Source organism: Salmo salar, chromosome 05 (assembly GCF_965601325.2).
Source record: "Salmo salar chromosome 05, fSalSal1, whole genome shotgun sequence".
Lineage (NCBI taxonomy): Eukaryota > Metazoa > Chordata > Actinopteri > Salmoniformes > Salmonidae > Salmo > Salmo salar.
This window is the reverse complement of record NC_138295.1, coordinates 49766149-49781302: the sequence shown is the minus strand read 5'-3', so window position 1 is coordinate 49781302 and position 15154 is coordinate 49766149. Positions and strand designations below refer to the sequence as shown.

Below are 15154 nucleotides of genomic sequence, written 5' to 3'. Positions count from 1 at the left end.
AATACTGTAGTCCAAAGTCATGTTCTGAGAATAACTGTTTCGTAAGCTGTTTATCATTAAAGCCATCACGGTCTTAAAACCCTGAATGCTTTATTGAAAATATGCATACATAACGTTACATAACAGTACAATCACTTTTTGTAATAACACTTAACTGCAAAACGGATTCTTCCAAACCTAATAATGGCTTCTCACCTCGCCAAACGTTTACAGCAAGGAGAGGGAAATAAGAAGCCCCAAAATAAGGTACGTCTCAAAAGAACAACTTGCATAAGCTGAACCTAGAACACATCTGTGATTGTTTGTGTTTGATCTGTACTGAGGTGTGTGGCTACATTTTTTTATATCTATCAGTCTTCTGTAATAGAACAAGCTGGTGGTGGCTGTAATGACCTGTGGGCAGGCGCGATCTGTGTCATAGAAAAATGCTTAGCCTATACGCTGTTCTTACACTCATTATACATGCCATAACAGATATATAGCACATCAGAAAAGCTTATTTTGCTTGACCGTCCAACAGGAACAATTTGTACATGTTCAGAATTATCTGATACAAATGCATTATACATACATGTTAAATTGTGGAAAAATAAATGGTTGAAGAGGCCAATGATAGTACAGGGAAAATGAGAAACAAATGAAAACAATAGTAACAAAAGACATGTCAGTCTGTATTGAATACATAAATCAGGAAAAGGAAAAACAAACAAAGCAGCAAATAAATGCTAATTTCACCACAGCTAGAGAAAAAGTGGATATACCAAAAATGTAAGCGATAAAGATGAGGGAAATGGAGGTAAAATGAAAACAGCACAATGGTGGACACACAAATGAGATCAAAGTCAAGGAAAACCCAGTTAACCCCATTGCTGTTAAGGGTGATACAACCCAGTTCAAACAGCAAGTTTAAGCAATTCCTTCTCCACTACCTAACCTCTCCACAACCTAAGTTCTCCACAACTAAACTCAGCAAAAAAAGAAACATCCCTTTTTCAGGACCCGGTCTTTCAAAGATAATTTGTAAAAATCCAAATAATTTCACAGATCTTCATTGTAAAGGGTTTGAACACTGTTTCCCATGCACCTGTGGAACGATCGTTAAGACACTAACAGATTACAGACGGTAGGCAATTAAGGTCACAGTTATGAAAACTTAGGACACTAAAGAGGCCTTTCTACTGACTCTGAAAAACACCAAAAGAAAGATGCCCAGGGTCCCTGCTCATCTGCGTGAACATGCCTTAGGCATGCTGCAAGGAGGCATGAGGACTGCAGATGTGGGCAGGGCAATGAATTGCAATGTCCGTGCTGTGAGACGCCTAAGACAGCGCTACAAGGAGACAGGACGGACAGCTGATTTTCCTCACAGTGGCAGACCACGTGTAACAACACCTGCACAGGATCGGTACATCCGAACATCACACCTGCGGGACAGGTACAGGATGGCAACAACTGCCCGAGTTACACCAGGAATGCACAATCCCTCTATCAGTGCTCAGACTGTCCGCAATAGGCTGAGAGAGGCTGGACTGAGGGCTTGTAGGCCTGTTGTAAGGCAGGTCCTCACCAGACATCACCGGCAACAACGTCGCCTATGGGCACAAACCCACCGTCGCTGGACCAGACAGGAATGGCAAAAAGTGCTCTTCACTGATGAGTCGCTGTTTTGTCTCACCAGGGGTGATGGTCGGATTCGCGTTTATCGTCAAAGGAATGAGCGTTACATCGAGGCCTGTACTCTGGAGCAGGATTGATTTGGAGATGGAGGGTCCGTCATGGTCTGGGGCGGTGTGTCACAGCATTATCGGACTGAGCTTGTTGTCATAGCAGGCAATCTCAACGCTGAGCGTTACAGGGAAGACATCCTCCTCCCTCATGTGGTACCCTTCCTGCAGGCTCATCCTGACATGACCCTCCAGCATGACAATGCCACCAGCCATACTGCTTGTTCTGTGCGTGATTTCCTGCAAGACAGGAATGTCAGTGTTCTGCCTTGGCCAGTGAAGAGCCCGGATCTCAATCCCATTGAGCACGTCTGCGACCTGTTGGATCGGAGGGTGAAGGCTAGGGCCATTCCCCCCAGAAATGTTCGGGAACTTGCAGGTGCCTTGGTGGAAGAGTGGGGTACCATCTCACAGCAAGAACTGGCAAATCTGGTGCAGTCCATGAGGAGGAGATGGACTGCAGTACTTAATGCAGCTGGTGGCCACACCAGATACTGACAGTTACTTTTGATTTTGACCCCCCCTTTGTTCAGGGACACATTATTCCATTTCTGTTAGTCACATGTCTGTGGAACTTGTTCAGTTTGTCTCAGTTGTTGAATCTTATGTTCATACAAGTATTTACACATGTTAAGTTTGCTGAAAATAAACACAGTTGACAGTGAGACGTTTCTTTTTTTGCTCAGTTTATAACCTCCTAAACATTCCCATTAGAAAGTTAGCCTCAGCACGTGCTTCACTAGGTCTAGCATGGAATCTGAAGAGTAAGAGCATAGCCACCATATAATCAAAAGCTATTTAGCTATGAACCACAGGTGGTCAAAATGGTTTCTTCTGGCAGCAGTGAGGCCTAAGCAACATGCACATCAACCTCACCATCCCATCCTTTGGGGAAACAAAGCTACATCCAATTTAAAAGGGTATTTTACTGTGTTAAAAAACACTAAACAAACATAAATCATTATAACCATACAAGCATCTCCAAGATTCACTTAGATTTGTCGATTTTATATCCATCCGATTCAGTTAAAATGCCTGTAAGTCCTGTCATTTAAAAATAGCTAAAAGTTTGAGGTGAAATAAAATACGTCATTATTTTCAGCGTGTGAAAACTCCAATCTCATATACGTTGAGAGGTTTATTAGAGGCAATGAATAAACCAATAAAAAATGACTTTCCTGTTGGAAGAACAACATAGATATACAGTGCCGTGAAAAGTATTTGCCCTCTTCCTGATTTTCGTGATTTTGGCATATTGTTGATACTGAATGTTATCAGATCTTCAACCAAAACCCAATATTAGATAAAGGGAACCCGAGTTTACAAAAAATGTATTAACAAAGTTATGCAACAACCAATTACCCTGTGTGAAAAAGCAATTGCACCCTTACACTCAATAACTGGTTGTGCCACCTTTAGCTGCAATGACTTCAACCAAATGCTTCCTCTAGTTGTTGATCTGACTCTCACATCGCTGTGGAGGAATTTTCACCCACTCTTGCATGAACTGCTTTTGTCAAGTCCTGCCACAACATCTCAATTGGGATTAGGTCTGGACTTTGACTAATCCATTCCAAATGGATGATGGTGGTAGTGTGATAGTTTGGGGATGCTTTGGTGCCTTAGGACCTAGGTGACTTGACTTAATAGAACAAACCATGAATTCTGCTCTGTATCAGAGAATTCTACAGGAGATTGTCAGGCTATCCGTCTGTGAGCTGAAGCGCAGCTGGGTCATGCAGCAAGACATGATCCAAAACACACAATCAAGTCTATATGAAAATGGCTAAAAAGCAACAAATTTGAAGTTTTGGAATGGTCTAGTCAAAGTCCAGACCTAATCCCAACTGAGATGTTGTGGCAGGACTTGAAACGAGCAGTTCATGCTTGAAAACCCACAAAATGTCGCTGAGTTAAAGCAGTTCTGCATGGAAGAGTGGGCCAAAATTCCACCACAGCGACGTGAGAGACTGATCAACAACTACAGGAAGCGTTTGGTTCGAGTCATTGCAGCTAAAGGTGGCACAACCAGTTACTGAGTGTAAGGGGGCAATTACTTTTTCACACAGGGCATTGAGTGTTGTATAACTTTGGCTATGAAATAAGTATGTAATTGTTGAGTTATATGTTCACTCAGGTTCCCTTTATCTAATATTCAGTTTTGGTTGAAGATCTGATAACATTCAGTATCAAAAATATGCAAAAGTAGAGAATTAAAAAGGGGCAAATACTTTTTCACAGCACTGTATATACCCTTACCACTGTCCACCACTACAGCCCTCTCTCTATATATCAACGTACTAATCATGACAATAAATATTATCAATAATAAATAATAAACTCTCGACGAGGCAGGTGAAAGGTGGCAGTCCTGGGGTTAGCTCCAAGACGAAAGAGGATGGGGCCTGGCTGAACACAGGAGGTGCAAAAGACATCAGACACTGTGAGCCACACAGGTAAGAGGTGAGAGGCAGGTAAGAGGAGGTGGGAGGTCAGTCAAGGTGGCTGCTTGGTAATCAGTTAATTTGTGATTTGTCTGACATCTCCGCGTGTGTGACGTTAGCACCTGCCGCTGGAGCACAGCCCCAGAGCCAAACCTTCAGAAAGCAGCTGTCAAAACGCAATAGTTTCTCTGCTTCGTTCGTTAGAGTCTAGTGTTTTTCTCCTGGATTCAAGAAGTAGTGTCTTCTGCTCCAAGGTTACTATCAGCTGTCCATGCTACAACATTCTTTCAGGGAGAGAGAGAAACAGAACAGCATTTTCATTTATTGTTTATTTTTTGAACATTTATTTTTGCCCATCCCCTTCTTCAGATGACAAAAATAAACATTGTTCTTAGTTTTTTATTTTCTTGTTACATGTAGTCTACACACGTTTTACATAGATGCCACTTTTTTTTTCTTTTTACAGTAGTTACATAGCAAGAATAAAATTATTTGACATTTTTATATACAATACATCTATATAGAATAGTACTTATTATACATTGCGGTCAGTCATAACTATTATAAAACATGAGCTTTTAAAACCACCCCTCAGCTACTCGCAGTCCATCCCACTTATCGCTGTAAACTGCCCTTGTATGATTTCCATGTGCCATATATTTTTCAACTGTGCTGTTTCACATAAATTCTGAACCTGTCTAATCCTATAGGATCTACAGATTGTATGTTAAAGATACATATTTTTACCCAAAGTACAATTATATTGTTGATTGATTATGGCTTTCCCAATCTCCCAACAATGCCGTATGTAGAGTTAATTATACAAGAGCACTTGCATGTATATTACCTTAACTTCTTGGTTCACCCCTACACAATAGACTTAAAAACCATTCAAATTGTTCTACAAATTGTATTTTACACCACTGTGTCTCATAATTACAGTGTAGAGGCTATGGTAATAATAGACACTGAACCCAAAAACATATGGCAGATATAAAGAGGGCTCTAGGCCACTAGTTAAAGTATGATGACCAGTCAAATAAATCCGTACCGCTTAGCCCCTCAGCGTCCTGGACATCAAGGAAAGGGGCGGGCCCCCAGATTCGGACGGTGCCGTCGTCTGAGGCGCTGGCCAGGAGACCGGGCACTACAGGATTCCAGCTCACACAGTTCACTGTACGTGAATGACCTGTCAACTCCGCGATGGGCAGCTCACTGCGCCTGTGCCAGATGTACACTTTGTGATCTGTAGATGGAGGACACACAGTATAAACCAGACCATGTGAGTGCTACACATTCGCCTCTACCTTTTCCTGGGTCATGTTCATTAGGCAACAAATGGAAGAAAACAGACAAACAGGGAGGGACTACCTGGCCTTACAAAAATAAATGTTCATTTTCCTTTGCAAACTGTTTGAAAAGGATTTCTGTTGCATGAGCTAATAAACAGCCCTGATGTGTGAGTGAGTTAGTGTGGTTATAATACTGAAAGTAATGTCAAACCATAATTTGGACACATCAACTAGAAGAGGACGGTGCCTTACCCTCACTCCCACTGGCGATGAAGTCTTCGTTGTGTCCTCCAAAGCAGGAGTGGATGGTGTAGAAGCCCTGTGTCACACCCTGATACTTCCTCACCAGCACCCGGTCATGTAGGTCCCACAGGTGCACACCCTACAGACAGACAGAATATTGACCGGTGCATTCTCAGACAGCTCGACGTAATTCTAACCAACCCCCCCCCCCCCCCCCCCCCCAAAGAAATGCCAAACCACTCACCTGAGTAGCCACATTCAGCAGAGCTAACCTCCCGTTCTTTGAAACTGTGAAAGACATGATTGGATGGTCCTCCTGGACTCTGTGGAAGTGCAGCACAAACACAAAATTAAAATGACAGAACTTGCATAAGCACAGGATGGGCCTCGTACATATAGAAACAATGATTAGATATGACAATGGATGGGACTAACTCACATGTTTCTGTCCGTAAGGTCCTCAAAGTTGTAACCACGGATACGCTGGTGTGTGTCTGATGCCAGGACGGTCCGAGTGTCACCCAGGCACCACAGGCATTGAACCCTTACTCCTTCCCACGAGTCCAGCAGGTTACCATCCAGATCCTGGGGATAAGGTTATATCAACCTCAATGCACTGATTAGTCCCAACACACACAATAGCTCAATCAGCCCTTATGCTGAGACAGACAGGTCACACGCTGATGGAAGACACTCACACACTGGTAGAACTGGCCCCTCTGGCCTCCTGTGACGAAGCGTTTGCCGTCTGGATTCCAGGCCACACTGGTCAGACTGTCCTCGTGTGATTGGCTCATTTTTGTCCGCAACTCACCCGTCTGGCCAATGACAAGAGACATGGGTGAGTGAGCAGGGAGGACTATTTTAAAAACCTTTAAAAACAATGTAATGCCTAGTAATAACATGACAATAACAACTACCATTTTCATCCTGGTGAGAGTAAGATGTGGAAGTAATTTGTAATTTACCCGCAACACAATCATTGACGAATAGAACTTTGCAGAGGACTTTTTGACCTTTCCAACAGCAAGCTTTCTGGATAAAAAGTAAATCCACGTTACCTGTACATTCCACAGCCACAGCTCTGAGCAGTCATCGGGGCCACAGGCAATCAAGTAAGTGTCATCAGGGCTCCAGGCCAGGTATGAGACACCGTAGGCGTGGCCCTCTAGAGTCTTCATCAGCTTCAACTGGTGACTCTCCTGTCAATCAGCAGCACAGTTATCACCTCAGCTAATAATTTCCCCCAAAGTTCACATCTTCCCGCCTCCGCCACCCCTTTGAAATCCCCCTCTCTTATGCTCTGTTTACTAAAACTTATCAGCATGATAATGGTTCATCTGTAATGAGAAAGGTTCCTACTGTGTTGACATGCCACACAATGACTGTGGTGTCTTTGGATCCCGTGGCCAGTTTGGTGCCGTCATTGGAGAACTTGCAGAACCACACTTCATTGCAGTGTTCGGTGAGGACCTGCTGGGTGTAGCAAGGGAACTGTTTCCTGCAGATAACAACACTCAGACGTCAGGGAGAGAGGACATATAGGAGAGAATACGTTTTTGTTAATTCCAGGAATAGACCTTATCACCCTGAACGTTCTACCCAGCTAGTGTGGGTACCTAATATTTATTTTTTAAACAAGGGCAGATAATGACAATGCGCTAAGGTTTTGCATTGGTTTAAAGGAAGCACTTAATTTCCTTCCCAGTTAGAAAATGTGAACGTCAGAAAACGAACATTAGTCAATGGCGCGTGAATACATATGATCTATACATACAATTTTGTAACATAACCACAATAGAAGCAAAACAAACTATTACTGGGAAGTAAGACCATTACAGCTACGGTCCAAGGCAAGGCAATTTTGACGGCCAAATTAAGGGAATGAACACAGAAAGGACAGATACAGGGGGGCAAAAAAGTATTTAGTCAGCCACCAATTGTGCAAGTTCTCCCACTTAAAAAGATGAGAGAGGCCTGTAATTTTCATCATAGGTACACGTCAACTATGACAGACAAAATTAGAAAAAAAATCCAGAACATCACATTGTAGGATTTTTAATGAATTTATTTGCAAATTATGGTGGAAAATAAGTATTTGGTCACCTACAAACAAGCAAGACTTCTGGCTCTCACAGACCTGTAACTTCTTCTTTAAGAGGCTCCTCTGTCCTCCACTCGTTACCTGTATTAATGGCACCTGTTTGAACTTGTTATCAGTATAAAAGACACCTGTCCACAACCTCAAACAGTCACACTCCAAACTCCACTATGGCCAAGACCAAAGAGCTGTCAAAGGACACCAGAAACAAAATTGTAGACCTGCACCAGGCTGGGAAGACTGAATCTGCAATAGGTAAGCAGCTTGGTTTGAAGAAATCAACTGTGGGAGCAATTATTAGGAAATGGAAGACATACAAGACCACTGATAATCTCCCTCGATCTGGGGCTCCACGCAAGATCTCACCCCGTGGGGTCAAAATGATCACAAGAACGGTGAGCAAAAATCCCAGAACCACACGGGGGGACCTAGTGAATGACCTGCAGTGAGCTGGGACCAAAGTAACAAAGCCTACCATCAGTAACACACTACGCCGCCAGGGACTCAAATCCTCCAATGCCAGACGTGTCCCCCTGCTTAAAACAGTACATGTCCAGGCCCGTCTGAAGTTTGCTAGAGAGCATTTGGATGATCCAGAAGAGGATTGGGAGAATGTCATATGGTCAGATGAAACCAAAATATAACTTTTTGGTAAAAACTCAACTCGTCGTGTTTGGAGGACAAAGAATGCTGAGTTGCATCCAAAGAACACCATACATACTGTGAAGCATGGGGGTGGAAACATCATGCTTTGGGGCTGTTTTTCTGCAAAGGGACCAGGACGACTGATCCGTGTAAAGGAAAGAATGAATGGGGCCATGTATCATGAGATTGAGTGAAAACCTCCTTCCATCCATCAGAAGATTAAACGTGGCTGGGTCTTTCAGCATGACAATGATCCCAAACACACCGCCAGGGCAATGAAGGAGTGGCTTCGTAAGAAGCATTTCAAGGTCCTGGAGTGCCCTAGCCAGTCTCCAGATCTCAACCCCATAGAAAATCTTTGGAGGGAGTTGAAAGTCTGTGTTGCCCAGCAACAGCCCCAAAACATCACTGCTCTAGAGGAAATCTGCATGGAGGAATGGGCCAAAATACCAGCAACAGTGTGTGAAAACCTTGTGAAGACTTACAGAAAACGTTTGAGCTGTGTCATTGCCAACAAAGGGTATATAACAAAGTATTGAGAAACTTTTGTTATTGACCAAATACTTATTTTCCACCATAATTTGCTAATAAATTCATAAAAAATCCTTCAATGTGATTTTCTGGATTTTTTTTCTTCTCATTTTGTCTGTCATAGTTGAAGTGTACCTATGATGAAAATTACAGGCCTCATCTTTTTAAGTGGGAGAACTTGCACAATTGGTGGCTGACTAAATACTTTTTTGCCCCACTGTAAATATAGACAGAGTATAGAGTGAAGAGCCTTACCGGCTGCAGGCGTGGTCCAGGAGGAGGGACACAGAGTCCAGGCCACTGTCCAGTTTGGTGTTGTGGTAGAGGCAACGCTCTCTCTGCAGCTCCACAGCCTGCCTCAGCAGGGTCTGCAGCCGGCGCGGAGGCAGCATCACAGAGGGAGGCAGGTACGCTACAGACAGGAGAAGGGAGGGAATGAGGCACAGTGTGATAAGATAGGAATGAGGGGAACAAAGAGAGAGGGAGAGATACAGTGGGGCAAAAAAGTATTTAGTCAGCCACCAATTGTGCAAGTTCTCCCACTTAAAAAGATGAGAGAGGCCTGTAATTTTCATCATAGGTACACTTCAACTATGACAGACAAAATGAGAAAAAAAGTCCAGAAAATCACATTGTAGGATTTTTTATGAATTTATTTGCAAATTATGGTGGAAAATAAGTATTTGGTGAATAACAAAAGTTTATCTCAATAATTTGTTATATACACTTTGTTGGCAATGACACAGGTCAAACGTTTTCTGTAAGTCTTCACAAGGTTTTCACACACTGTTGCTGGTATTTTGGCCCATTCCTCCATGCAGATCTCCTCTAGAGCAGTGATGTTTTGGGGCTGTCGCTGGGCAACACGGACTTTCAACTCCCTCCAAAGATTTTCTATGGGGTTGAGATCTGGAGACTGGCTAGGCCACTCCAGGACCTTGAAATGCTTCTTACGAAGCCACTCCTTCGTTGCCCGGGCGGTGTGTTTGGGATCATTGTCATGCTGAAAGACCTAGCCACATTTCATCTTCAATGCCCTTGCTGATGGAAGGAGGTTTTCACTCAAAATCTCACGATACATGGCCCCATTCATTCTTTCCTTTACACGGATCAGTCGTCCTGGTCCCTTTGCTGAAAAACAGCCCCAAAGCATGATGTTTCCACCCCCATGCTTCACAGTAGGTATGGTGTTCTTTGGATGCAACTCAGCATTCTTTGTCCTCCAAACACGACAAGTTGAGTTTTTACCAAAAAAGTTATATTTTGGTTATATCTGACCATATGACATTCTCCCAATCCTCTTCTGGATCATCCAAATGCTCTCTAGCAAACTTCAGACGGGCCTAGACATATACTGGCTTAAGCAGGGGGACACGTCTGGCACTGCAGGATTTGAGTCCCTGGCGGCGTAGTGTGTTACTGAAGGTAGGCTTTGTTACTTTTCTCCCAGCTCTCTGCAGGTCATTCACTAGGACCCCCGTGTGCTTCTGGGATTTTTGCTAACCGTTCTTGTGATCATTTTGACCCCACGGGGTGAGATCTTGTGTGGAGCCCCAGATCGAGGGAGATTATCAGTGGTCTTGTATGTCTTCCATTTCCTAATAATTGCTCCCACAGTTGATTTCTTCAAACCAAGCTGCTTACCTATTGCAGATTCAGTCTTCCCAGCCTGGTGCAGGTCTACAATTCTGTTTCTGGTGTCCTTTGACAGCTCTTTGGTCTTGGCCATAGTGGAGTTTGGAGTGTGACTGTTTGAGGTTGTGGACAGGTGTCTTTTATACTGATAACAAGTTCAAACAGGTGCCATTAATACAGGTAATGAGTGGAGGACAGAGGAGCCTCTTAAAGAAGAAGTTACAGGTCTGTGAGAGCCAGAAATCTTGCTTGTTTGTAGGTGACTAAATACTTATTTTCCACCATCATTTGCAAATAAATTCATAAAAAATCCTACAATGTGATTTTCTGGATTTATTTTTCTCATTTTGTCTGTCATAGTTGACGTGTACCTATGATGAAAATTACAGGCCTCTCTCATCTTTTTAAGTGGGAGAACTTGCACAATTGGTGGCTGACTAAATACTTTTTTGCCCCACTGTACATTGTTTAAAAGAAAGTCTATTCTTAAAATGTCACTCGGATAAGAAGAGGAAGAAAATATGTGTTTAAATACCATCAGTTCTGTTTCTAATCTGGAGAGTGTTAGGTTCTAAACGAACCTATTAAAACTCACGCACGCTTAATAAAGCTCAAACCAAGTTAATTCACCCATTAGGTCAATACAGCTGCGTAAGACATTTTCACCCAAGATCTGATATTTAACCCTTCCTCCTATGCTGAGTCTCCTCCTACACATCTGAACAGTCAATGCATCGCGGTTGCTAGACAGAACCTTAGTGATATCCGTTCTTTCCTCACTTCATCTGACCTGACCTCCGCACCAAAGTGCTCACTCCTTCCCAACTCACGGATGTCATGTTGACTCGTACCAGACTGTCTTTTCTCCTCCCATAGGATCCTTGATGGCTAACAATAACATATCCGGACAGAATGTAAACGTTCTACATTTCCCACTCTCCCTCGGTGACATGAATAAGTATATTTCATATTCTCAGAACCCAACAAGAGGAATTCATTTGATAATAAAGGTGCACTCATCTTAAAACCAGGGGGAAGGCTGAATGTGAGGATGTGGTATGTGTGTGTGAGTATGTGTGCGTGTAAGATGGCACTCACTCTGTAACTTGTCCAGGAGTTTAGTGCGGGAGGCAGTGCCTTTGCCCTCCCACTCTGCCTTTGCTCTCAGGTCCTCTGCATGGCTGCACATCAGGTACCTTGGAAATAGACGACATCAGTATTAGGCTGCCCTGCAGGACTCACCCCCAGCACCACGGAGACAGTCAGCTAGAATAATGGGATTCCCTGTCTAACTCAAAATCAGCTAAAATTCAAAGAGAAGCAAAAAATGTGTCTTTAACAAATCCATATCTTCGACCATACTGAATGAGGATTTGGCTGTACTCCAACACAAACACTCCTCACTGATAGTTAGTTGCCACATTGCAATGGACGTGCATCAAATTAGTTTTAAAAGGCACTACAAGTGACAGCGGTTTCAATTTCAAAAGAGGCTTAGCTATATCTCTGTGATCTAGGCCATTTCTTAATGGTGTGGTAGGGCATTAGGACTGTTGATCAGAGGTAGCTACCCGCTCAGGATGTGGATGCGCTCTGTGTTGTACTTGAGGGGAGTGAGTTCAGCTCTCAGGACTTGCAGCGCCTCCAAGACCTTGGCATCCTCCAGATACTCAAGGTACTTCTGCTGCAGGAGCAGGAACTTCATCCGCTATAGAGGAGAAAATAAGACAGACGGGAGGAAAATATGAGTGCATTATGAGTTAAGCACATGCATCTTAAAACATATCAAAATGGTTGTCTATGAAGAAAATGTAGCCTACACATCCTACTCTTTTACTCTGACAAGCAATAGTTGTCAATGTCTTGTCCACATTCTACTGTAGCTAGTGCTTAGTGATTAACCGAAATGTCAGTTATTTTTCGCTTTTTAAACAACTAATTGACCGATGTCAGTTCAATTATTTGAATTCCATTTTATTCAGGGTTTTTTTCTGAGTGCAATTTCTCTAGAGATAAATCAGATCAAGCCCGAACTGCGCAATGTTGTAGGGAGTTTCCAACAGGCCAATATTCTACATAGTTTGGTGCAGAAAACATGGTAATTACCTACAATGACCATAATCAAGAGACAGAAGAACACACAATCAAGATGGATAGAGAGCAGTTGCTTTGTGTGGTATCGCTACCTCAAAATACAAAATCTAAGATTGATAGTTGGTAGCAGTCATAAAAGTATGCCTTATTTACTGTGAAGAACTACTAAAATAGTGATTTTGTCAGACAGCATAAGCATCAGCTCTATAGAGATGATGACGTGGAATGAAATAATAGCAATCAAATAGGCCTAAAACAAATGTAACATACAGAAAAACTTAAATATTTTATTAAATGTGAATAGATTATGATTAATAAGTGATAAGCAGTAATTAATTGTTTTATTCTGTGTTACAGCATTCAACCCACAATGCATAGCACATTTAATGTTAAAAAACAAGAATTGAAAAAATTTCTTTTCTTTTCTTATATATAATCAAAACCGACCTCAAAATGCACCAATCACTCAGCACTAACTGTTGCACTGTTGGGCTTACCACAATAGCACTTGGAGAATGCATCAATGCTTTCAGCTCATTCAGGTCACTTTCAGCCTATAATCAAAAAATAATAATAGACACTGGTTATTTTCTGTTTTCTAACTACTGTACATTTCAACTTAATAAGCGAAATTGTTGTTTAAAAAGTTTGAGGGAAATTAATAAAATAAGCCAACAAGCAGAACAGATGTGTTGTTTACCTCCAAGGTTACATGATTAAAAATAAAAACATCTAAAATGGTTTCATCACCTTGTCCCACTCTCCTTCCACCACATGGTTGCGGAACTTTGTGGCAGAGGGATGCTCCAGTCTGCAGCCAGACTCCTGCATCAACAGGTCCACTGTCTGACTGTAGATGAGAGTGGGAGGGTAAGCACATGCAAAGGAGAAATACAAAGTATTTGCAAATAGCATTATTTTATGTACAGGCATTCAACACTAAAATGTTTGTTAAATTTCTTATTTTGTCAAGAGCCCTGACCAGGTTATAAAAAAGTTATTCATTTGAATCATGTTTACTAACTTATTACTTGGTCAAGTACATCACAATGCCTGATCATTGTATCTTTATCAATGACTTGCAAAAGTCCTAAACAATTCGACTTGTGCTGTATCAAATATGTAGACATATCTTTAACGTTGGAGGCAAATGTTGTGACCGTTCAATTTTCAAAATTCTTAATGAAAACAGATCGATTTCACGTGACCTTGTGGCTTGATTGACATGCAAATACTATCGCGTAACCAAACATTCTCAAAGCATTCTGGACTAGATTTTCCAGTTTCCATGGTCTTGGCAACTCCCAAGAGTAATGTCATTATAAGCATATTTTTAATTACACTTAAAAATATATAAGTATGCATATGGCTGATGATTCGGGAATTGGTGTTTCTTTAGGCTACTTAACCAGAAAACTGCATGTTCTTGTCATTTCATGGAGTTCCATTTCTGGACCCCCAAAGTAACAGTTAACGTTAGCTAGCTTCCTACCAAGACGAGCTAAATTGTGTAATGGGCCATCTTTCTCCCTTCATCAATTTTCTAAAGGACCCGTGCTGTATTCCATTTACCTCTACAAAACCCCTCTGTTTATCTCACCGAACTAGTCGCTGTCAACATGATGACTTGCTTTATTCGCGGTTATTATGAAGGACATGATTTAGCATCAGCTGACAGCTAGCTAGGAAGCAAACGTTGGCTAACGTTACTTACTTAAGTCCTAAATCGTGTAAATGTTGCCCTATAAGTCTAATGACATCTTCCTCTGACTGAGAAAGACGTTTCTTCTTTTTCACGGAGTTTGCATCCGAAGACACGGTGTTGTTGGATGCTGCTGGGGCTGGGATACCGTCGTTGTTACTGACAGAGTTCCCATTGTTTGTTGTGGATAGTCCATTAACGTTAGTGTGAGCTTCCCCGGCGGAGGACGACTCTCCGTTTTGCGCACTGTTGTTTAGGCAGGACAGCTCCGAATCTTGACCCTGTCCTGCCCCGTTGGCTTGCATATTATTAATGTTGATGTGGGCTACACTGTGCGGATTGAATCGAATGACAGGAGCAACGGGAGAATTGGGAAAAGTTAAAATCCCCACAACTGTACACAGGGCCGCTGACCCAATTGAAGCCCCAAGCCCCCCTGCTCCCTCCGCCACCGAAGCTCGGTATTTCTTCCGCGGTGGCGGCGACGCTCCGCCGGTTTCCGAGTCAGAGGAAGCGGAGGCCAGAGTTAATTCACCAAGAGTGTTGGTGACAGAATGATGTGAAGTTGGGGCTAGCAAAGGTGTCAGAGACGAGACAATAACTCGTTTTGTCGCTGAGCTTCTCTTGTTATTGTTGCTCTTCAGACAGCTGCAGACCCATTATGGATATTGAGACGCAGTGACGTCACCGGAAATTCCGACACTCCCTTGTGTCCGGGTAGTCTATAGGTGGTGCCCTTGAAG

General features: G+C 42.6%; 1 protein-coding gene across 2 annotated transcripts; it reads right to left on the bottom strand.

Annotated features, from left to right (window-relative positions):
- Positions 1–73: 73 nt before the first annotated feature.
- LOC106605031 (WD repeat-containing protein 26) lies at positions 74–15114 on the bottom strand. 2 transcript variants are annotated; one of them, XM_014200260.3, is made up of 14 exons: positions 14424–15114; positions 13460–13559; positions 13207–13263; positions 12187–12323; positions 11714–11811; positions 9236–9392; positions 7066–7204; positions 6765–6905; positions 6402–6521; positions 6143–6288; positions 5948–6026; positions 5713–5842; positions 5220–5414; positions 74–4452 (listed from the first exon to the last, which is right to left on the bottom strand). In XM_014200260.3, the coding sequence occupies exons 1-14, from the start codon at positions 14714–14716 to the stop codon at positions 4430–4432; spliced, it is 1815 nt and encodes a 604-aa protein (XP_014055735.1). In that variant the 5' UTR covers positions 14717–15114; the 3' UTR covers positions 74–4429. The 2 variants fall into 2 exon arrangements, with proteins under 2 accessions (XP_014055735.1, XP_045574264.1); XM_045718308.2 differs by lacking the exon at positions 74–4452 and having other exon boundaries at positions 4554–5414.
- Positions 15115–15154: the final 40 nt, after the last annotated feature.